General features: G+C 53.1%; 8 protein-coding genes across 8 annotated transcripts; 3 read left to right on the top strand and 5 right to left on the bottom strand.

Annotated features, from left to right (window-relative positions):
* Positions 1–76: 76 nt before the first annotated feature.
* On the bottom strand, positions 77–3,530 carry Z517_05261 (uncharacterized protein; the record flags this gene model as incomplete). Its single annotated transcript, XM_013430588.1, has 2 exons — positions 77–3,084; positions 3,131–3,530. The coding sequence occupies 2 exons, from the start codon at positions 3,528–3,530 to the stop codon at positions 77–79; spliced, it is 3,408 nt and encodes a 1,135-aa protein (XP_013286042.1).
* An 857-nt stretch (positions 3,531–4,387) lies between these two features.
* On the bottom strand, positions 4,388–5,616 carry Z517_05260 (uncharacterized protein; the record flags this gene model as incomplete). The annotated part of the gene is made up of 3 exons (XM_013430587.1): positions 4,388–5,040; positions 5,102–5,330; positions 5,404–5,616. 3 exons carry the CDS (start codon positions 5,614–5,616, stop codon positions 4,388–4,390), a joined length of 1,095 nt encoding a protein of 364 aa, XP_013286041.1.
* Positions 5,617–6,592: 976 nt separating this feature from the next.
* Positions 6,593–8,905, top strand: Z517_05259 (DNA repair protein (mre11); the record flags this gene model as incomplete). The annotated part of the gene is made up of 1 exon (XM_013430586.1): positions 6,593–8,905. The coding sequence occupies one exon, from the start codon at positions 6,593–6,595 to the stop codon at positions 8,903–8,905; it is 2,313 nt and encodes a 770-aa protein (XP_013286040.1).
* A 413-nt stretch (positions 8,906–9,318) lies between these two features.
* Z517_05258 (uncharacterized protein) lies at positions 9,319–11,482 on the bottom strand (the record flags this gene model as incomplete). Its single annotated transcript, XM_013430585.1, has 2 exons — positions 9,319–11,176; positions 11,229–11,482. 2 exons carry the CDS (start codon positions 11,480–11,482, stop codon positions 9,319–9,321), a joined length of 2,112 nt encoding a protein of 703 aa, XP_013286039.1.
* Positions 11,483–11,750: 268 nt separating this feature from the next.
* On the top strand, positions 11,751–13,410 carry Z517_05257 (serine/threonine-protein phosphatase; the record flags this gene model as incomplete). The annotated part of the gene is made up of 2 exons (XM_013430584.1): positions 11,751–12,234; positions 12,350–13,410. 2 exons carry the CDS (start codon positions 11,751–11,753, stop codon positions 13,408–13,410), a joined length of 1,545 nt encoding a protein of 514 aa, XP_013286038.1.
* Positions 13,411–13,825: 415 nt separating this feature from the next.
* Positions 13,826–16,105, top strand: Z517_05256 (uncharacterized protein; the record flags this gene model as incomplete). The annotated part of the gene is made up of 1 exon (XM_013430583.1): positions 13,826–16,105. The coding sequence occupies one exon, from the start codon at positions 13,826–13,828 to the stop codon at positions 16,103–16,105; it is 2,280 nt and encodes a 759-aa protein (XP_013286037.1).
* A 1,018-nt stretch (positions 16,106–17,123) lies between these two features.
* Positions 17,124–20,075, bottom strand: Z517_05255 (uncharacterized protein; the record flags this gene model as incomplete). The annotated part of the gene is made up of 1 exon (XM_013430582.1): positions 17,124–20,075. The coding sequence occupies one exon, from the start codon at positions 20,073–20,075 to the stop codon at positions 17,124–17,126; it is 2,952 nt and encodes a 983-aa protein (XP_013286036.1).
* A 1,822-nt stretch (positions 20,076–21,897) lies between these two features.
* On the bottom strand, positions 21,898–23,050 carry Z517_05254 (uncharacterized protein; the record flags this gene model as incomplete). Its single annotated transcript, XM_013430581.1, has 2 exons — positions 21,898–22,923; positions 22,976–23,050. 2 exons carry the CDS (start codon positions 23,048–23,050, stop codon positions 21,898–21,900), a joined length of 1,101 nt encoding a protein of 366 aa, XP_013286035.1.

Here is a 23,050-nt window from a genome sequence, read left to right as displayed (position 1 = left end):
CATATTACAACCCAATCCCCCACACACCACACGAGAGAGAAATGTATAGCACAAGCAAAGCACAAACCCAACACCCTCAACGCCGTCTGGACTTGCCCTTCCCCTTCCCACTCCCGTCCGATCCACCACTCGTGGATTTCGAAAGCATAGGAAAGTCTTCGTCCATGGCCATGCGGCTTTGTTCCTCGGCGAGACTCAACTGCAAAGCAAATGCCAAATCGTCCTCCTCCTGCGTAGCTGCCTTTGCTTTGCTGCTCCCAGCCTTCCCACTTCTCGAAGGTGTTCCATGTCTCGAGCCTCTCGCATACCGAATGGGAATGTCAAAGTCACTAGCGCTCATTGCTGGTGAAGACGACATCTGTTCGCTTTCCAGCAGACTCAGACGGATGGCTTCCTCCAGCTCGGCATCGGTTGCATTCTCTGCGCCACTGTGAGATGGAATGGGCGAGGCAATCGAACTGTCGCCATAAGTCTCCTGCCTCTTCTTCTGATCGCTGGAAAACGCTTCCTCGCTCAACATCGTAGCATAGGCCAGTAGCTCCTCCTCACTTGCCCCTTCACCCAAGATATTGGTACCAAATCGTCCGCTCAGACGTTCAAGCTCTTTCTGCCTTACGACTTTATCCCGCTCCATTTCATGCCTCTCATTACTGATATAGTCCTTGATCAGTCCACGTCCGGTTGCGCTGACCTTCTGGCTAGCTGGCGTAGAGTTGCTGCCGCGCTCTGAGCGGCGACGGAGCTGGCCCCTTTTGCGCGTCTTGTACGCATCCGCGGCAGTCGAGCTATAAGACCAGTATCGGACGTAAGAACCCAACGAAACCATGCCCCGCAACACTGTCGGGTCTGGGTCCAGGACAATCGCTCCAGCGGCAAAGTAGTTGTTTCCAACGCCTTGCACAGAAGCTTCAGCTTGAGCGATGCGTCGTCTTGCTCGATCCGAGAATCGAGAATTGAGTGTCCTGACTGGTTCATTTGTGGACGCCAGCGGATCCCATGCCTGAACCAGACCTTCATTACCTCCGTGAACAACATACAGAGAGGTGAGAGCAAGTGAGGCAATCTGCGGAGACTTTGTGTATATGACCCTGACTGGCGAGATGGTGTTGACAACCTCGGGACTGGGAGAGAGGCTAGCACGCATGTCCCAAAGCATGACAATGCCAGACATTGTACCGATCCCGAACAGTCGCGCACGGTGACCCGGAATCTCCAAGCTCGAGCTCAACGTGCCGCTGTGGCCTAGAGGCGACGCAAGAGGGGAAGATGTATTGGAGCCACCAGACATTCCGAGCAGAGGATCCTCACTAACGTGCAGGGTGGCGAACTCTGACTCGTCAGAAGCCAATGCCGAGATGTGGATATTTCGGTGTTCAGCAAACGAGAAATTCGAAATGTGCCAAACTTCTCTAGATCTCGAGCTCACAATGTCATCTTGGCTGGAAGTACGCGACCTGGGAACACTTCTCGGCGCTGGAGAGGAATATGGAGATTGTTGGGGTGGGCTTGTCGTCCCAAAGATGGAAGCCTGCTTGATGGTCGACTGGATCGTTGGCCAGCTGTCCAGCTCCGGATCGACGGTAATCTTGGTCATGCATCTGGTAAAACGGCGTACCAAAGCCCCGTTGTTCCCATACAACCCGCATTCCACGACGAAAACGGATTCCCCAGCATTGGCACCGTCGTCTCCAGCAAAATCAGTGATCAGTCGTCGCTGCATGTCCCACCCGTTGCAGATGTTCTGAAAATGCTTTGGCTTGTGGCGTAGAAATTCCTCGACTTCTTTGGTTTCAGCGACGATCTGATCTTTGCTCAAGTTACATGCGTCGCTCGAGATGCGTGGACTGTAACTGCCATCAACCTTTGCCGTGCCAAACGGGTCTGGTTTTGCTGTTCGTCGCGTAGCCTCGACCAATGACCATTGCACACTTCTTCCCGTTCTCCAAGCCAGGCGATCAAGCTCTTCGGGCGAAGCTTTGCCGACAAACTCTGGCCTTGTAGGGACGTCTGTAAGGTAGAATACCTCTCCAAGAGCATTCAGCACAGTAGCCCAGATCCGACGTGAAGATAATCTCCGAGCGGAGACCCTCTCGTCGACACAGATTGCAATGATGGGAACACCTGGACAGAGAACCCATTTGGCAGTAAGTTCTCCCTTGTCAAACCGGCGATCATGGACCGGGTTGACTCCGAGGGCATACGCTGCCAGCACTCCATTCGAGAACCCTGCAAGAAAACCGAATATACCACTGGTGGCCTTGAGAACAGACTCGGACTTGGCAATCCAGACCGAGCAAACAGCACAGCCGATCATCGTCGTTTCAGGGATACCGAGCGCATGGTTGGCCGCTGAAGAAATGGACACAAATCGGCCCCGCTGCTCGCTCGTCGAGGTGTAGAAGACTCGCCCTCCTGGACAAGCCTCTCCATATACCTTCCCATAAGGTTGACTGAGGTCCATGACATTGGTCATCCCAACCACGTTCCCGGGTCCCAACCCATAAGGCAATTCGCCAGGGAACTGGTCAGCAAAGTGTTTGAAGGCATCAAAATCCGTCAGTCCCCAAGAACCAGGCTTACCACTGGCCGGGTCGCTTACGGTGACGGCGCCTTGCTCCACTGCTCCATGCATGAACAACGGCTGCTTCTTGTTTAAGCCCACCCCGAATGTAGCGTGCAGATGACTGACTGGATAGTACAAGCCGGATGCATAGGTAGTAACGGCAGCCGCAGCTGCGCTACTGGCATGACGGGAAGCACCAGCACGAGATATTGCTTCAATCGCAGGCCGGCCGCGGCCGAGAGAGCGTAGCAGTCGTGTCCGAAGGATATACTCGCTCCTCCACGAGGAAAGGGCGGACAACCGCGTGAACGACCTGCGCTGTGCTCTCTCGACATCCGAAACTGACTCCTGTGTCGCCTTGTTTGTGCCCGTGGCCAACAATTCAGCACCGGGAAAGTATCTGGCAAACGCAATGCGCCATGCGTGCGGTGTCGTGACCAATTTGTGAAACCGTTGAGACACGAGGCTCATGGAAGACAGAGTCTCTGGAGGCAGGTGCGAGAGAATGTGAGTGAGAACCTCTGCTGCTTGTTAGAATCCTTCTGCAAGTCTGTATTCGCGTCCTACCATTGGGGAAGCTCTCAACTGAGACCCTCGAGGTCTTATCTTTCGAGGACGGGACAACCTGAAAGATTATGCCGTCGGATGGTTTTCGATATTGGGTGTGTGCCCTTTCATATTCGTCGATACGACTACCGGGAGAGCCTTGAGACGAACTGTCTCGACTGCTTATCCATCTGGTGTTGGATGGCCGTCCACGCTGGGTGCCCACGGAGCGAACGGAGACATTGTCAGCCGATTCCTCCAAGTCTGGAGTCGGCTCTCTGGGGTTACTCGTGGAGAGTAAGCCGACAGAGGCCTCATGTTCAATGTCTGGAAGTCCATGCTGCGAAGAAGACGAGGGGAGATGCTGGGCGGGTTCTACTGAAGTCGCGTTTTGGGAGGCTTCAGAAGGCGCAGGGTGCATAAAAAGTTTTAGGAGAAAGCTGGAGTGATGATCGAGACTGAGCCAAGGGTTGGATCAGTCTGACAGTCTTGCGCAGGTCGGTCTTGAAAGAGTCTTCTTGTCTATCGTAGAGAGATCAAACAGAAAGGAGGTGTTGTTGTCACGGATTTCCGGTTCTTTCAAGAGATGATTCAATCTCGGGGGAGGAAATGGGACTAGCCGAAGCAGGCTAGACACGCTAGGTAAAGCCACCACCGTAATTCGCGGCATTCCGTAACCTTGCAGACTGCGCTACAGTCCTCCCCATCAATGTAGCTTCACTATCACTTTCTGTTGTTGGGCCATCCATTGGTCCGACTCTATTCCATGTCCACTCTTGTGCACCTGCAACACGAGAACGAAGCGAGACTGTGACTGCGAAAGGCCTGCCGCTCGCATGCTAGAGGAGGAAGGGGACCAGGAGTGCGAGGGCTGATCTACGGGGAGAATTGTCAGATCGCCACCCAGAAGCATCACCTATCTACTCGTGGACTATAGCACCTGGGGTTCATTTGAACGGTCAGGGGATGCCAGAATCTAGCACTGCTGCTTAGCTGTGGCAGCGTCAATTCACGGGCCTCAAAGACCCGATTCCATTATTTTATTGCTCCAGCAAACTCTTCAAACCAGACTGTAGATACACATAGTAAAACAGGACAATGCTTTTCTCAAACCCAGTCCTCGCCAACGTGGCTACCAGGTCCTCTTCCTGACCGAGCGAGCCTCAATACCTGCACTGATCCTTGAACGATTTGCCAACACGCGCCAGCACCACCAGTAGGGTCAAATACCACCGATTAACATCCAGGGCAAACTCGATGTTTTGTTCTTGCCAATAGCTACGCGGAAGGCCTCACTCCATTCTCGAGCAACAACTTCTCATTCCGTGGAAATCGGTTGTTCATGAAATGTGAGTAACAGCGGAAGTAATCTTTCAAGACACTTTCGTCATCGTCTGAACTTCCGTCAATTCCAAGGCCTGCTTTTTTGGCTCCTTTGGAGAATGCCAGGGTGGGGTAGGATTCGACATCCTTCTCTTCTTGCAAGAGGATCTGCTCGAGGACTTTGGCTTTATGCGCGACACTGTTGAAGTGCCACTGCTTACCGCGATAGCGCATCGAGAGGTTGAAGTCTCGGAGGGTGAGCGTTTGAGAAGAAGCAAGCGTAGGGGATGGAGCTTCGTGTCTGGATGGGGGCCGGAGTTCCATGACAGGGGTAGGGTTGACTGGTGTAAAACCAGCGTGCGCGTTTGAGCTGGTTGGAAGCCGTGCCTTCGGAAAGGCATTGTTGTCGTAGATAGACGTGTTCTGTGAGATTTCGTCTCTCGAAATGCTCACTCTGCCGGTCTCCTCCTGCGACCCTGTCGATTTTTGCCGCTTCTTTTCCGATTCAGAAAAGCGGTCACGGCTGGCACGGTGTCGCTTCCTGCTTTCGCTGCGCCCGACGGCGTCGTCTCTACCTGAATCGTGATGAAGACTTCCAGCATCGGATCCTGTCAGGTGTAGAGGTACAGCCGTCAGCCCGGCGTCATTCTCTTCGAGAAACAAGCTTACCATCAGAGGACCTGGTGTCATCGATTTGAGTGTGATTAACAGTCCCGGCATTATCGACGGTTTCCGGGCTCCCCTGTTTTGGAGAGTGCAGCAAGCAGCCAGGGCAGTTCACGGCACCATTGATGCGCTTGTGAAGACGGTCAATCGTATACCACCGCTGCATCTTCATGATATCGGTCACGTAGCGGAGGATAGTATGGCGATGATCGCTGGCTTCCCATTGATAGTTCTGTATGTCGCCGTCAGCGCAGACACGTACCAAGGCCATCTGAAGAAAGCAGCCATATCAGAAGTGAGCTTACAAGAGCAGCGTCCCACGAGAAGTGTTTATTACCGCCTCCGGTCTCGAGGAAGCTCACGGCGACAGGTTCAATCAATTCATCCGGTGCATTGGGAAGATCTTCGATCTGAGATTTGAGGTAGGCCTGGGCATCTTTGCGGAATTTGGCTTCGGCAACGCCATCCATGCCCAGTTCACCGCACAGCACGCCGATAGACTTTGGACCTTTGGGCATTTTGATGTAATGATGGTGAGCAATGCTATCCTCTCATAGAGGCTAGGACTGGAGGAGAAAGTGAGAAGACTGAGCGTTGAGAATGATGTTGGATAAAAGTCGGAGGTACGACGTCGGTGGGCGCGTTGGGATGGGATGACGCTTTTGAAGCGGAAGGAGGTGTTGCGTGTTGCCTAGCTCGACCGCCGCATCCGCCGACGCTGACGCCGACGCCTCCCTCCCTCGGCCGACAGCAACCCCAGTAAGAGGGGCCGGCACAAAGACGGGAGTGAAAGAGCAGTTGTCACACCATCCAGCATCACCACTATATTTTTGTTTACCGTGATTGTGCTGTATGAAGCTGGTCCAACCGTAGGTGAAATGTCAATTGTGTCGCGCTCGGTTAAGTATTGATCGCCGTCGGTCGCCTAACTAAGCAGCGAAGATGTAGAAACTCCATAGGGCCAAAGCTGTCTCTGGGATCGACCGCGGCAGGACAGGAGGACAATTTTCAAGCATTCAAGCAGTTGTCTGCCATAATTGACATGATGTATGGGACAGGATGTTGTGGTTCTGAAAGTGAGAGGCGCAGGCAATGGAGAAAAACATGTCTGTCTTCTGTCTTGATTTTTGGCTGCATTTGGCGACGCAACCTCCTCCTCATCATCATCGTGTCTCGCAGCCTTTGTCCATCGCACACTTGCCCCCTCTCATGTCATAGTCAATGCTATTTCAGTGTTCCTGCGTGTTGCAAATTACCTGCCATAGGGGATACCTGCCTCGAGCTCAAGTCAAAATTTGTGTCGTCCTCTCTTCTCGGAACGTTTGTTTGTGATTTGCTCGACTCTTTGACTCCGCCGAACAGGCAGCAAACACGCCATTTTCCACGAAGCCAATCGCCCCTTTGTGAGACACACGAAACCGCTACTCTTTCACAGCATTCTTGTCAGCAACAATATTCCAATGTACTTTCCTCCTTGTTGAACTAGCAGAAGCCATGGCAGACACAATTACCATCCTTGTCGCCACTGACAACCATGTTGGAGCCCACGAACGAGACCCGATCCGAGGTGACGACTCCTGGAAGACGTTCCATGAAATTATGTGTCTGGCCAAAGATCGAGATGTTGATATGGTCCTGCTCGCCGGTGACCTCTTCCATGAGAACAAACCCTCACGAAAGTCTATGTACAATGTCATGCGGTCCCTGAGACTCAACTGCTTGGGTGACAAACCTTGCGAGCTCGAAATGCTGTCCGATGAGTCGGAACATTTCGACACCACGTTCGACCATGTCAACTACGAAGACGCCAATATTAATGTTGGAATCCCCGTTTTCTCCATACACGGGAATCATGACGACCCAACCGGGGAAGGCCACTACTCTGCTCTTGACCTGCTAGCTGTTTCTGGACTGATCAACTACTACGGGAAAACACCTCAGAGTGATAACATCGTGGTCAAGCCGGTTTTGATACAGAAAGGCCGCACGAAGCTAGCCCTGTACGGCCTCTCCAATGTCCGAGATGAGCGCCTGCATCGAACCTTCAGGGATGGCAAGGTCAAATTCCACCGACCGAGCAAGCAGATGGGCGATTGGTACAATTTGATATGCGTTCATCAAAATCACCATGCACATACAGAGACATCATATCTGCCCGAGAACTTTCTGCCAGATTTTCTGGATCTGGTGATCTGGGGCCACGAGCACGAGTGTGATATCGAACCCAGACTGAATCCAGAAATGAACTTCAAGGTTATGCAACCAGGTTCCTCTGTTGCTACCTCTTTGATCCCAGGCGAAGCCGTCCCTAAAAAGGTTGCAATCCTGACGATCACTGGGCGAGACATGACATGTGAACCAATTCGGCTGAAAACAGTCCGTCCGTTTGTCTACAAGGACATCACGCTCGCCGCAGACAAAGATGCTGTTCGGATTGCTAGATCCAAAGACGATCATCGTGCAGAGCTGACCCGCCACATGATCAAGATTGTGGACGGGCTAATTGAGCAAGCCAGGGAGGAATGGTCAGAGGCGCAAGAAGAAAGACAATACCCAGACGAGGAACAGGAAGAATGCCCGTTGCCCTTGATTAGACTGCGCGTTGAGACGACCTCGGCCGACGGCATCGGCAAGTTTGATATTGAAAATCCCCAACGCTTTTCCAACAGGTTCATTGACAAGGTCGCCAACACCAACGATGTGGTCCAGTTCCATGTCAAGAAAAAGAACGCAGCGGCACGCGCAGCTCGAGATGCACAGGCAGATAAGGAGATCATGGCCAAACTTCAAGGTCTGGAGACCATCCGGGTCGACAAACTCGTCCGAGAATTCCTCCAAGCCCAATCCCTCACTATCCTCCCCCAAAACTATTTTGGTGACGCTGTGAATCAATACGTGGAAAAGGATGACAAACACGCCATGGAAATGTTTGTGAACGAATCACTCGCGGATCAAATCAAGCACCTCGTCAGACTGCAAACCGACGCGAATGACGCCGACGACGACGACGAAGACCTGGCGACCCAGATCCAAGAGCAGCGTGCAAAGATGGAAGAGATGTTTGCGAAGGGCATGCTCAAGGTGTCCAAGAACAAAGCTAGGTTCAAACCTCAGCCGGCCGACTGGGATAGTGATAACGATGGGCCATGGGAGGATAACCCTGCTGCTTTGCTGCGCGATTCAGAGGATTTGGAAAGTAGAAACGGGGATGAAGACGAAGATGGTGAAGGGGCAACACCTGCACCAAGAACAACGGCAGCCAGGGGACGAGGAAGAGGAAGAGGTGGTGGAGCTGGTTCAACGGCAACGACTACCACTCGCAAGGCGACAACCACAGCGAAGAAAGCCGCCGCAACGACAACCGCTTCACGAGCGCGGAAGCGGGCAATCTCAGACGATGAAGACGATGTAGAAGAGGACGACGACATCATCATGGAGGACAATGACGAGGAAGACGACTCTCAAGCCATGTTTGTGCCTGAAAAGCGTAAGACCGCCGCAGCTACGCGAGGGCGCAGCGCAACATCAGCAGCAGCAGCGGCCAGCACCACGACAACCCGAGCCGGGGCCAGAACGAAACCGACCTCCTTCGCATCATCGACGCCGGCGACGAAAAAGCCACCTGCCCGTGCAGCGGCTTCGAAGCAGAAACAGTCGACCCTCAGCTTCACCATGTCGCAGAACAGTATATTGGGGAACGGACGGAGCACGGGTGGGAGCCGGAGTCAGAGCCACGAGCAGATCGATGATGATGACGATGACGACGATGCATTTGAGCCCGCTCCGCCAACGAGAAGAAGACGATGAATGCTCGTCGTATGCGCCGCGTAACCGCCATCTTCTCACGGAAGCGTCCGATCACGCATGTACTCGGTAATCTCAGGACGTAGGCACATCTTGACTGCTATGCCTATGGGGAGAGTTGAGGAGAAAAGTTCAGAGCAGCATATCCCAGAGTATTGTTTGCAAACTACGTGTCGCCTCAAGCCCCCAACAAAAAGTTACAACGGTGTGTCAAAGCGAGGTATCACAACGGAGCCTTTTGGTAGAATCGTCAACTTCGGAGAGCAGATGGCTATAATAACCATTGTTCATCGTTTTGGCTTGTGTCTGGTATTCCCCTCGCTCTGTATCTCGTATACTACGAATACTAAAGAAGGGTCGACGTGCGTCTCTAGCGTTTACAAGCTCAGCTAAGCTCAGCGCCCGTCGTGTCATGCTCATTCTTTCTTCCTATCTTCCTTGCCCGCAGGTGTCGAGGAAGCGCTGGGAGCGCCCTCAACTGCCGCTGAGCTCCCAGCAGCAGCACCAGTAACACCAGCGGTTGTGTTTGCATTTGTTTGTCCACCCCCCGCGCCACGTCTGCCACCTCCAAAGGTTCCTCTGCCACCGCGCTGCCCTTGTTTCCCGCCCTGACCCTGACCTGACCCGCCCCCACCACCACCACCACGGGCGCCCTCTTTCTTTCCCCCACTGTTCCCACGTCCACCCGTACGAGCACCGCTTCCGCCACCTCTAGAGTTGCCTCGTGGTGCAGTTGGTGGCGTCGCTGAGGTTGGCGTTGTTGGGGCAGGCTCAGTCGTAGCTGTGCTGGTGGATGTCTCTACAGCAAGCGTCTGTGCAGCGTTTGGTTTGGGTGAATTCACAGTCGCTGGGGCCGCAGCAGGGGATGCAGTCCTTGTTTTCCCGTGCCCAGAGGTTGCTTGATTTTGACCGCCACCACTTCCACCTCCACCCCCTCCTCCGCGTTTGCTTTGTTGGCTATGATGCGACTTGTTCTCCAACACAACAACTTGACCCTGCGCGACTTTGACTGGGCTGGCTGCCATCGCCTTTTTCAACGCCTCAGGGTCTTGAAAGTCGACATAACCTAATCCCTTTTTTTTGTCGATCTCACAGCGTGTGATTGCCCCGAATTCCTTGAAGACCTGTTGCAGGAGGTCCTCCGTGATGCCCTGAGATGGGTTTGCGTGCTTGAGGAACGCGGATTTCGCGCCTGTGGTGGGCTGCTGAGAAGACGAGGTTTTAGATTGACGTTGATTGGCTGGTGGTCGGCCCGACGACGCTGACGCTGCGCTAGATGGTTCTGATTTGGTAGACGTAGTGTTTGGAGTTCGTGAAGCGCGTGGGCCAGTTGGAGGAGCCGCAGGTGAAGCGGTTGTAGGTGTGACTGGCTTGGACTGCTCTGTCGAAGGTCCTGAAGACTTGGAAGTGGTAGAAGTAGACGGTTTTGCCGCTGAGGATGAAGTCATTTTGTCGTTTGCGGTAGCTGTATTTGATGGAGACTTTGGGGTGCGTTGCGAGGTGTTTTCTTTTGCTAGCAGTCCCAAATCCCGTTGCAGCATTCGAGCAGCAGCCCTTCCGCTGTCTCGCTCTCGATTTCGCTCTCGTTTCGCAGGTGTGGTAGCAGGTGCTGATGCCGCGCCTACGCCAGGAGTTGCTGGAGACTGTGGTCGAGGATCCTTTACTGATGTCTGTTTACTCTCGGATTTTGAGGATGCCGTCTGCTTTCCTTGTGAAGCAGGTGCCGATTTATTGGTTGACTTCACTCCATCCTGGGTGGCTTTGGCGACACGGTCCTTTTCCTTCTCTGTAGAGTTGGGGGTATTCTTGCCCTTGATAATAACAGTCGGAGTGCGCTCACTCTTAGTGGGCTTCGCCTCCTTACTTTCCCGCTTCGCTGCTTTGGCCTGGGCAGCTTCCTTGGCCTTGTTGGCCTTCTTCTCTTTGATATATTGGACCAGCGGAGTGACAGTGATCGTGTCCGCCTTGATGTCAGTAGCTTCGGCTCCATTTGACGCTGGTTTGTTGATGGGTTCAGTCAGACTTTGCAGGAAATCAATGAATTCTTGGTCCTGATCAATGGTGCCTTGTCTGCCGTCATGTCGGACGCGAGGAACGGGCATCTTGTTGTAGGGTGCAAATTCGAGTGATGGTGGTCCCAGCAGACAAGGATCTCTGGTGGTGTTTTTGGCATCCTGAAATGATGATTCTCTGACCACTTTAGATAAGACCTCCAGCAGTGTTTGTTCCTTGACTTTGAGGTAAGCTCTGGCTGGTCGAGAGGGTTTTGCTGGACTATGTTCGGTCAGTGAGATATCAATCTGTTTCTAGAGGCAAAGCACAATACTCTTTTGAGACCTTCCCGTCTTTGTACGCCGCCCACTCTACTTTGCCGTTGCCGACTTTCCAGTCATCGCCCAGAGTGGCCCAGAATTCAGTTTCGGTTAGTCCAGGAGGCAAGCGGCGGACGATCAGTCTAAGTCTTGGTGCTGGCGTTCTAGGTGATGATTTCGATGCGGACTGAGCAGTTGCATTCTTCCTGGTCGCAGCGTTCACAGGCAGGACACCTGCTGCTGCGCGACTCTTAGAATGACCAGACATTTGTTGTAGGATTTTGAGTCGAAAGTGAAAAAACAATGAGAGAACCTTGTCTGTTTGTATGAGACCGCGAATGAGTCACCGTAGGCCCGCTATTCATCGAGAGACAATAGCAGCATATCATTCATGTGACCGCCAGTGAATGAACAACATGGTCAATAGTGAATACAGAATGATGGGAGGGGCGTTCGCTTTCCCATAAATATCGGCCCTCCCACCCTTCTCGGAACGGATTTACTTTTTTGCCGATAATAGACGCTCACGTGCCGCGATGTCTACCGCGGCGACCCCGTCGCCAACAACTCCCTCCTCCCACTCCACCACCACAGGCCGCAATTTGGACGCCGCCATAGAGACGGCGGACGTTCCAGAAGCATTCCCCGTCTTCGAAGAAGACTCTCTTGAGGGTTCGCCCTCTTCACCGCCTTGTCCCTCCCCCTCCCCCTCCATCCGCCGCCGTTCTCGCCAAGTCAACGAGAACGACCGCCGCGCCTTCTTCGGCTTACCCAAGCCGAAGGTATTCAACTACGTCGACCTCGTCAAGGCCCTGCGAACCCCCCCTGCCCCGGGCTATCTGCCAAAAGCCCCAACCAGCCAGTTGGGCACTGATTCTACGTACGAACGGGCAGATCCAAGCCAGCTCACCTCTCTCTCACCGGCGCCATGGGCGCAATTAAAGTCCCAGTCCCAGGGCCAGCGCGCCTCAAGCGATCAGCAGGACCCGACGAGTGGCTCGAAGCAGCAAAAAATTGCAAGTACCTCTCAGAATACCACATGAAGCAGCTCTGCGAGATTGTCAAAGAGTTCATGATGGAAGGTTTGTCATCCAGTGCCACAGTCTTCTGAGCTGCAATTGACCGTATTTACCAGAATCAAACATCCAACCCGTTTCTACCCCTGTCACGATCTGCGGCGATATCCATGGTCAATTCTATGACTTACTCGAACTTTTCCGAGTTGCAGGGGGCATGCCTAATGAATCGGCACCCGAAACACCCGTTACGCCCGCAAATATCATCACTTCCGCAGACATTGAACCGCCTTCTACCATCACAGACCCGAAACTCAAGAAGAAACTGAAACTGGGAGGATCCGAACACCCTGATACGCCAAGCGAGAAGAGCAGTGAGATCAGCGACGCTGAAGAGATACCCTCATCACAACAATCCGAGATTGAGGACGAGAGATCAGAATCAGGAAACATCATCTCACGCAAACAAAACGCAAATTTCATCTTTCTTGGAGACTACGTTGATCGTGGATACTTCTCCCTTGAAACACTCACACTTCTACTTTGCCTCAAAGCGAAATACCCCGATAAAATCACCCTGGTCAGAGGAAATCACGAATCGCGCCAGATCACCCAAGTGTACGGCTTCTATGAGGAGTGTGTGCAGAAATATGGAAACACTTCAGTATGGAAAGCCTGTTGCCAAGTCTTCGATTTCATGACACTAGGAGCCATAGTAGATGGCAAAGTTCTGTGTGTACACGGTGGCCTCTCCCCAGAAATCAGAACTCTCGATCAAGTCCGAGTTGTCGCACGAGCACAGGAAATTCCGCACGAAGGCGCGTTCTGTGACCTTGTATGGTCAGACCCCGAAGATGTTGAAACATGGGCAGTATCACCGCGAGGAGCCGGATGGCTGTTTGGAGATCGAGTTAGCCAGGAATTCTGCCACGTCAACGGACTCAACCTCATTGCAAGAGCACATCAACTCGTCAACGAAGGCTACAAATATCACTTCAAGAGTCAGGACGTGGTGACAGTATGGAGCGCCCCAAATTACTGCTACAGATGTGGAAACCTGGCATCGGTATGCGACATTGGCGAAGACATGAAGCCAACCTTTAAGCTTTTCAGCGCCGTCAAGGATGAGCTACGACACGTTCCACCATCAAGAGGTGGACGGAATGAATATTTCCTTTGAGGTTGATGACGATTGAACAGTTGGCCAGGTAGCGCCAGGAAGGATGGGATGAGCTTGGAACGGGTGAATGGTGATTGCTTGGGGCTCTGGTGCCAGATTTCATAAATTCCAGCATAGCGAGGGCGTGAAGGAGGGCTCATGCGTGCATGTAACAAATATCCAGAGAGCTGGTTATAGAGCTGGCTTAGAAATGATGATGCTGTATCTCAGTGCTTCTTGTTCTCAGACCAACCGGACTCCTGCCGATTGACTCGGACGAAGCGCGGCAGCCTTGTCCGAGGGCTGCTCTAGTTGGCAAGGTTGTCAACTCCAAAATTGGAGATGCGCATCTCGCAAACTCCGATCTCGCAAGTCAATAGTACATAATCTCGCGCACCCGGCCTTTCTAACATATACAGAAAACCATGCAACGGACATGCGAAGGTCAGCTATCTGCCTCTTCCGGCAATCCCTGAAATGTGGCCGGATCAATCTCATTCAGATCCAGAATGGGACTTTCTACAAAGAACATCCATCGGTCGATCGCCATGACTCATCCTCAAACCCACCTCTGTTCCCAGACCTGACATTCGAGCTGCCTGCGACGGTCCAAGACAAAGCTCGCCCCGTTGAGAGGACAAACGAGCATTGGGCCGTCATCAGTGCATCGGACGGCGCAACGTTTCTCGAGATACTACGGGGTTCACACATCTGTTTGCCGCCTCATGCGAGGTCGTACCCTTATTTAGCCTCTGCCTACATTGATGACCAGAAGGACCACCGTCTTCGTGTCCCTTCACGCGCGATTCAGTATGTGGGCTTCAACAGTGCAAAAGGACAAGTGGCTGGGGGATCAGGAGGGGTAAGAGGCGCATACCTCAGTGCTCGCTATGAGAGTCGACGGGAGGAAACAGATTGGACCGTACTGCAATATCTCAAGGGCGACACAGAGCTCAATCCTGGACAAAAAGCCCCAGACGGAGGCGTTGACAGCCATCTCCTTGACAAAGTCATCTCGGATCTTCGTTTGGGGAAGTTGACAAACATGCCAGTGAGCAACCTCAGCAATGGACAAACAAGACGCGCGAGGATTGCCAAGGCATTACTGGGGAGACCACTCCTTCTCCTGCTCGATGAACCGTTCATGGGCCTTGATCCTCCTACATTGGTGACCCTGTCACCTATGTTGAAGAGGCTGGCATATCAGTCGACACCGCTCTTGATGCTCGGGCTACGTCCTCAGGACCCAATCCCGGATTGGATAACCCATCTGGTTGTGCTTGGCCATAACCATACCGTGGCATTGATGGGCGAAAAGTCCAAAGTGTTGTGGGATATACGTAGGTGGGTGAATCTGGTCTCTGCAACGGATGTTTCAGCTGCGGACCAAAAGGTTGTCGATCAAATCACGAGGGACTATGGCCTTCCGTTGACTGGCGTCACCGGCGATGTGTTGAGCGAGACAGGTATATCAAGACATCCAGAAATGCTTGAGAATCCCAGCCCTGCTCTGGACGCCCAAGAGGAAACTGGACGTTCTCTCGAGCGCGATATGGAAACAAAGAAAAATGACCGACAAAGTCTCAGCAAGCTACTCCAACGTGCCATTGCCGCAGCTCCCACCCCGTCCTCTACACCTGCCCTGGAACCCACTGGATCGTCTCACCAGTCAGGAGAGTCCTCGTCATCTTTAGGGGGCGACAGGGACAGACAACTGGGTGAGCCTCTGATCGAACTCACTTCTATCGTTGTCCAGTACGGCTCTAAAACCGTTCTCGGCCATCCTCCCCCACAACCAGGTCACAGCACTCCGGGTTTGAACATGACAATCTACGCCGGCACACGTCTCGCGCTCCTCGGCCCCAACGGCTCCGGGAAAACCACGCTCCTCTCACTCCTGACTTCGGATCACCCGCAGTCCTACTCCCTTCCGATAAAGTTCTTTGGGCGCACAAGATTACCTGATCCGGCGCGGGGGGTTCCCGGGCTGAGTCTGTGGGAGATCCAGAGTCGTATAGGACATTCATCTCCGGAGATCCATCAGTTCTTTCCCAAGCACCTCACCGTGAGGAGAGTGCTGGAGAGTGCATGGGCAGAGACGTACGCAGGAAAGCCGGATCTCACCGCGGAACGAAACGCCTTGGTGGAACGTTTCCTCAGGTGGTGGGAGCCTGAACTCCGACAAGACGCGGTTGATGACGCTTCCGGGTTTAGGAGTGGTTCAGATCTCAGCTGGGCGACCGACAAACAAGTCCACGGGTTCGGCCAGCTGCCATTCTCTGCCCAAAGGCTTCTCCTCCTTCTTCGTGCACTCATCAAGCAGCCGGATATAGTCATCTTGGACGAAGCCTTCTCAGGTCTATCTGCGGACACGAGGGACAAGGCCATGTCGTGGCTCGAGTTTGGCGAGGATAAGGCACCACCGACACCGAAGAGCGCAACCTCTCCTCGACAACCCCAGGCTGGTGGTGGTAACGTTGCAGATTCTCCAGCTCAGGCGTCGCAGAATGTCCGGTTCCCAGGTCTCACGCCCGACCAGGCCCTCGTCGTGGTCAGCCACGTCAAGGAAGAGATCCCCGACTGTGTCGACGAGTGGCTCCGGCTCCCAGGCGAGGAGGAGGTCTTGGAGAGCGGCCGGGGCGTCGAAGGCGGTCGCACGCCCGAGAGAGCCTGGGTCAAGTCTCAGGAGGGGTGGATGAAGGTCTGGGGGTTGTAAGGAGGTATCTACGAATAGTGCCTGGTACCTGGTGTCTAGTATCTAGTACGCGTACCTTGTCCCCTACGTACAGCTGTAAAGAGAACTCGTGATCTATGTACGACATACATATGTACATATACATTTTCATATACATGTACATACATAGACAAAGAAACAGGTGAAAAATATCCCCTACCTTTTCATCTGTCTCATGAGACTGAGTAGGTTGGACCTTATGAACCTCGCGTTTCTGTAGCTCGGGGATGTGGCCTTAGTTTCCTCGCCATCGTCTTCTCTCAAAGTCAACAAAACCATGCCCTCTCGTCCATGTGAGAATGTTTTCAGTAGGCGCACACGCTTTTACGGTATGACACGTATTCTTGTTGGTCCTTGCTGCCCCCACACACACACACACACACATTCTATCGAATCGGTCAACTAATCACCAGTGTCGACGTCGGTCAAATCCCAGTCTTGCTGCAGCCTCGGGCACGCTCGCTTATGGGTGGGTGGATGGGAGGGTGTCACGAGGAAACCGAAAGATCATGCATGATGTGTCAAAAAAGGGGGTTCCATTGCTGTTTCTGTTTCCAGAGGCACAGGCAACTTGATCTGAGTTCCATCGCCTGTCGCCTGTCGCCAAACGGCCGACACACCTTGTATTATATATATATATAAGTAGCTACAAGATTTTCAAGAACTGTGGATACACAATTTGCAATGGGCGTCGATCGATATACCTCAAGAGTCGTCACGGGTCGTTGATACATGGCCAAACAAGAACAACTTTTTCTTGAAATCCATCATCCTAGGTCGCTTGCGAACACAAAACAAAAGGTATCGCTGGGAAGAAGTCAGTCAAGGAGATAAAAAACATCCTCCTGAGCTATACCCAAAGCCCATCCATCCATCCATCCATCCATCCGTCCATCCATCCATCCATCCATCCATCCTCCGTCCGTCCGTCCATGATCTGGCGAAGTTTTCTTGACATACGGAAAATCTGCCGCTTTTATTCATCCGTGTCCATCACCGGTCAATCTCGTATGCTACTCGAACGATCCGGAATCATGTGAAAGGGAATACTGTATGCCGAGCTGTTGCTTGCCTGGCTTCGTTGGCTGGCCTGCCGGCGCAAGATGCGTTCTTTCATTCCAGTCACACTGCCGGGGAGCTGTTGCTGAGGCGTGTGCTGCTGGGTCGGCGTCGGTGTCTGTTGCCTGTCCGTATCTTCAGTCATGGGCGGCCGAATAATCGATTGACGCGGAGAGGAGACAGGTATTGGAAAGTTCGATAAAGAAACCTCGCCTGGACTTGGTGGCTGATATTGTAGATTGTGGTGGATAGGATGCCCATTGAGGCGAAGAGGTGGTGGCAAGTGTAGAGGATGCTTTGGACTCTCTAGGTCATTGATGATGGACGGACCAGGTCCATTCAGATCAGCCTCCGCTCTCTGCTTCTCCTTTGCTTTCCCCCGACCCACGTCGGTTTGGACGGTGTTACGGGTTGATTTCTTTCTCCGAGCTTTTCCACCTTCCCTTTCGTGCGACACCGTCGTCCATTGATGATGAGAAGTCGGGCTTCTACCGTCCTCAAGCCGTCTGTCAGCCTCGCCCATCGCATCTGTCGGGGTGGGTGAGTGTCTGACCTGTGAAAAGATAGATGACGGCGCGGCTGGTTTCCCGTCGCTGAAGGAATAGGCATGTTTCGAAGAGCCATGTCTGGTTGAGGGCGAATCTGGCACAGGAGTTGACTGGGTAAGGAAGTTCTCGTTCAAACTATGCTGGAGCCGAATGAGAGCTGCACGAGCTTCAGCTTGCTTTTGGGCATATTCTCTCTCGTCAAATGTTGACTGGTACCCCAGAGCAGAGCGAAGTCGCTCCTTGGCAGGGTCACTGTCAATATACAGGTTACTGCTCCCCGGCCACGTCTCAGTCATAAGCTCTGTTGGCGGCATGGCGTGGCCGTTGCTCTTGACTTCTACTTCTTCAGGGACACTTGTCAGCATTGATCTGCCAGGAGTGTTTGCAAATTCCCTAGTGCTCACACTGGGAGGACGAACCGGATCACCCATTCCAGTCGAGTTTAGACTTTCTGGGGTCTTGTGAATATATGCACGAGGTGATGGTAAGGGGTCGAGATCGTGGTGAGGCTCGAATGATGCAGTCGCCGACGGCTCTTGTACCAAATGTTCGACGGCCTTCCCGATCTCGCCTACATCAAGATTTCTGTTCCCGTCCCCTTTGTTCGATCTCGAGGTCTGTCTCTCAGCCTCTTTAACGTAGTGTCTTGAATGGTGATCGGGCTTCCGCTTGTTTTGCTGTGCTGGCTGCTTTGAGTGCAGAGCAACTCTGTTCTCGTTCTGTTTATTTTGCACTTCAATCGGCTCAGGGCTCACTTGAGTTTGACCTGTCTGGTCAGAAGTGATTGGCGGTTCTAAAACAACACTTGCGCGAGGTGATGCAGATACAATAGTGGTGATGGGCGAAAAACCGATGGCAAAATGAGAACGAGGAGGATATTCTGACCTGGGCAATTCTGAACGCGGCTCTGACTGCGGTGGTCGAGATTGTGGACTATCAATCACCACTGCTTGTTCTATCTCAATGAGCGAATGGTTTGTTGTTTCGGTCGGAGTGGTGTCCGTTCTCCCATCTTCGGTAGACGGACCAGATACAGTGGCTCCCTGTACTTTCCGTGTCGTATCGACTTTCGCATGTTCTAGAACAGGAGAAGAGCTGTAATTTGATGGAGGAGTGTCCTCGGAGAAAACCTCTGAATCATTTACGGTCAAATCCATGATTTTTCGATTGGGGAGATTAATCGTTCGCTTCACAGAAGACGCGTTGCTTAAGTTTGAGGGTGAGCGTACTGAATGACTGTAGCTTGGGGATTCCGTTGAGCGGTCTGGGAATGTGACAACCCCCTGCTGGTGCGGTTGGAATGGTTCATTGGACTTCACTTGTGTCACTTCCGAGGCTGAAAGCTGGTAGTTGCTGAGAGCACCACTTGGGAAGATAGGCGAAGGAAATTCCCCGGAGCCCCTGCTTTGATGGCTGGTCGGAACCGTGTGTGGGCTGTGGGCCAGCATAGGGTCGCGAGAACTGCTTGCTAGTGTTGTCGTTGGGCTTGTCATAGTTTGCATCTGACGGGGATCTTCGATACTGTGTCTCGAGGCTGGTAATTCGTGCAGCAGTCCTTGAGAGTCCCAAGAACGGTCACTTTGATGTCGAGAATGTGATCCAATCGAACTATGGACATGGTGGTTGTGCCTCGAGAAAGGTCGCTCCACAGACTTTTGAGGCGAATGCGAATAACTGTTCAGTGGGCTGTTTATTCCTTTCAACGGAATAGTCGATTGGCTGCCGTTAAACCCATTTTGGGGGACAGAAGGAGAGCTGTGGATACTACCGCTCCCAGGGAGACTCGGATAGGCATTCCTGGCGGCGACTTCTTCTTGAAATTTCGACGAAGATACGTACTGATGGGTGCCTTCGAGAGCGACTCGAGCCAAATCTAGATTCCGTTCGGCCACATCTTCATTGTAGCCAGGCTTCGACTTTGGGCTACTCGGGTTGGAGAGGGAGAAGATGTCGACGTAGCGAGGGGTTTTAGGTCGTACCTGGTCTTTGGGATATCTATCTGCATGTTGTGGGTATTCCTGGTCTGATTTGACAACGGCGTCAGCTGCCAGGTTGACGGCATTCATGAGGCTGCCGCTCCCATCCGTGCCTGGGCGTGACCAAGAAGTCGAGGGCCTTGCGACGACTCCAGCCAACGCTGGCTGGACCCTGTTGCTTCCATTCGGCTTGTATTGTGCGTCGGTCGAGGCATTCCGGGCGTGGTTTGCGCGGGAGGTTGTAGTGAGTGACCGGAGGGCATGGTCAGTGCTCTGGCTCTTCCTCAAGCTGCCCACTCCCGTGTCTTGTCTCCCGTCATTTCCTTTGCTCTTCCGCCGGGTCCATAACTTTTTCAAACCGCTTTCCATATTGGTATCATAGAATCATTCCGGCAGCCGCAGCAGCAGATTTGTCTCCCACTCATGTATGTCTCACGGGTAGATGCCGTGCGTTCTCCACCACGCATATCAGATACGAACGTAATGAGGACGACCACCGAGCCTGGAACCAAATAATGGAAGCAGACTTTCGGTAAGGTGCAGGATTGGGAGGTAGAGATCGACGTGTGCGTAGCCCAACGTCCGAATTGTCGGGCAGAGGCAAGGATAGCAGCTGGTGTCTGCAGGCACTTAGGGACCAGATTCTCGCGAGCAGGTTGATCTCATCTTTTCATGACTCCTCACATTGCCGGGTGCAAATCAAGTCAAGAGCAGTGGGTGGCTCGAACTGGACGGGATGATGCTCCCGAAGTGCTTTTGATCGCACCTTGACCGAGGCTGTAGGAGAACACGAATGTGTACCGGGGTACAAAGTTTATAATGCCATCGAAGGCAGAATGGCACTTAAATCGCAATGGATTTCATCGAAGGGTTCCGATGAGCAGACAAGTTACAGGATAGCAATGGGGGGGTTGGCAGCATGCACAAACCGGGACGATGGAGCTGCCAGGCGAGTAGCATTTCGTTGCTCCTATTAGGTGCCTATCCCCACCCGCAGTCGACGCCGTTGAAGCTCTGATCTGGCGGATGGCTTTTACCCATCCATGCTCTAAAGGTCGTTAGGTGGAACCGGGCGCCTGTTTTTGGCCTCTCGCCTTGGGTGATCAGCCGCCACGCAATGTCCCGTTTCTTCGCTGGGCTGCGAGGGGAGCTGCAGTGGCTGGAATTTCCCTTGACTAGAAACGAAGCGAACCACCAGATCGACGCCTACGAACGCTGCCATTCTTTTCACTTTCTTGAGGCCCCCAATTGTGTCCAAACGTCTGCCTTTTCCGTCATCATTCCTCTCGAATCGGCCTATCCAGGCGCATCAGTACCACCTCGGGCGCTACCAGATCAAGGTTGACAGGTGGGACACTTCGCGATACCGTAGGCTCTGGCCAAGAGGAGGGGGAAATAGCTGATAGGGTCGTTTTCCTGGGGAATCGAGTGAAGTCGGCGAAACCTTCTTATCGAGAAAGTGTCCGGAGGAGCGGTTCCAGTCAATGCACTTTCACCCACTCAAGAGCGCTGCCAGCCAACAAGAGGTACGTTAGACGTCGGGGGACACCTTTGAAGTGTCCGAGCGCAGCCGGGGGCCCCCTGTCGTGCCTGCAAAAGCTCGTCCCTGGGGCATGGGATTTCGTTGACTTGGCCCAACCACTCAGTTACCTGACCGCCTCGTTGGATTTTGTGGATATCGCCAGTCACAGACCAGCCCAGCAACATTCCTACGAGTACTCGGGACCTACCGTCATACCTTGTACTTACAGAGAGCCTTGCTGGTCAGAGGGTAGGTAAGTTGGGGGCTCATCTTCTGCGACACCACTAACTGTTCATAGGTTGCCATGGACGGAGGATCCAATCTACCAACGGAGCCCATTGGCAGGGGTTCTTGCGAAAATAGTAGTGCGCGAGAAATTGAGTGATTGTCTTTCAGGTCTCAGATACCCATGCACGCTATTTAAAAAACACGGGGAAGTCATTGCTCGATCAAGCTTGTTCTCGAGCCCTCAAGGCGAAACTGCACCAGGCACACCCTGTGGCCGTCTTGCTTTTGATCAAGTACCGGGTACGAGTGACAGCCAAGCAGCAAGACGACGGCGCCTCGGCACGTCTCGATGAATTTACTCCTGTTAGTCTTCGGACATGGAGTTCCCAACTGGCCTCTCGACGACCGTCGCGCTTCCTTTTCCTTCAAGTACTGGAGTACTCAGTCGCGAGCACCAAATGCCTTGTCATAATCCGTCAAGGTGAATCGATATCGCATCTTGTTTGCCGCAACGCGAGACACCGCCTCTGCACATCCTTTCTCCGAAATGGGCAGGGTCTCAACCATGGGGAAGAGCTGCTTCTCGGCGGCTAATTTCAACATAGCCAGGGCCTCAGGTCTGTTACCGATATGGCTTGCGCCAATGGAGCTGCCGTTGCTCATAAACATCTGGGCTTTCAGTGGCGGAAGGGCTTCGTCCGGCAGGCCGACTTGATGGAATGTGGCATTGACCTTGCACAGCGACAAATACTCTTGCAAATCAAAAGTGTGGGTCATGTCGGCGGTATTGATCACAAAATCAAAGGTAAAGGCGTATTTGTCTGCCCACCCCTTTTCGGTATTTGTCACAAACTCCTTTGCGCCCAGCTTGAGCGCATCTTCCTTTTTATTTGGGGAATGCGAGATGACTGTGACCTCTGCGCCCAGAGCATTCGCCCACATGACTGCGAAATGGCCCAAGCCGCCCAAGCCCACAACTGCCACCTTCTTACCCGGACCGACCCCCGCCCGTACGAGTGGACTCCACGTGGTCAATCCCGCACACAGCATGGGAGCGGCCAGATGTGATGGTATAGCATCGGGAATGGGGAAGACGAAGTATTCGTGGGCGCGAATGTGCGAGGAGTAACCTCCCTGGGATATAGTCTCGTCCGGGTCGACCTCTTTTGGGTAAGGAGCACCATATGTGTCGACCAGGTGTGGGCAATAGTTCTCGTTGTCACTCTTGCACTGAGGGCATTTGAGGCAAGCCCAGATCTGAGCACCGACACCCACACGGTCGCCGACCTTGACTGTCTTTACGGCGTCTCCGACTTTGACTGCGTGCCCAACGACCTCATGGCCCACACAAATAGGCAGCGGAGCTTCACCCCATCCACCATTGATGGTGTGTACGTCCGAACCGCAGACACCACAGCACTCGATCTTGATATCAATGTCGTGGTCGCCAAACTTCTTGGGTTTGAACTGCGGTGCGGGTTAAAGAGGTTCCTGTCGGGGGTTCAAGGGGAAAATCTACCTCTTGTTTCTTGAATTCAGTCCATTTCTTCTGGTCCTCGATCATGAACCCTTCAAAGGTATCGGGGTAGCCCAT

The sequence above is a fragment of the Fonsecaea pedrosoi genome (assembly GCF_000835455.1).
Source record: "Fonsecaea pedrosoi CBS 271.37 unplaced genomic scaffold supercont1.3, whole genome shotgun sequence".
Lineage (NCBI taxonomy): Eukaryota > Fungi > Ascomycota > Eurotiomycetes > Chaetothyriales > Herpotrichiellaceae > Fonsecaea > Fonsecaea pedrosoi.
This window is presented reverse-complemented; position numbering and strand designations above follow the sequence as displayed.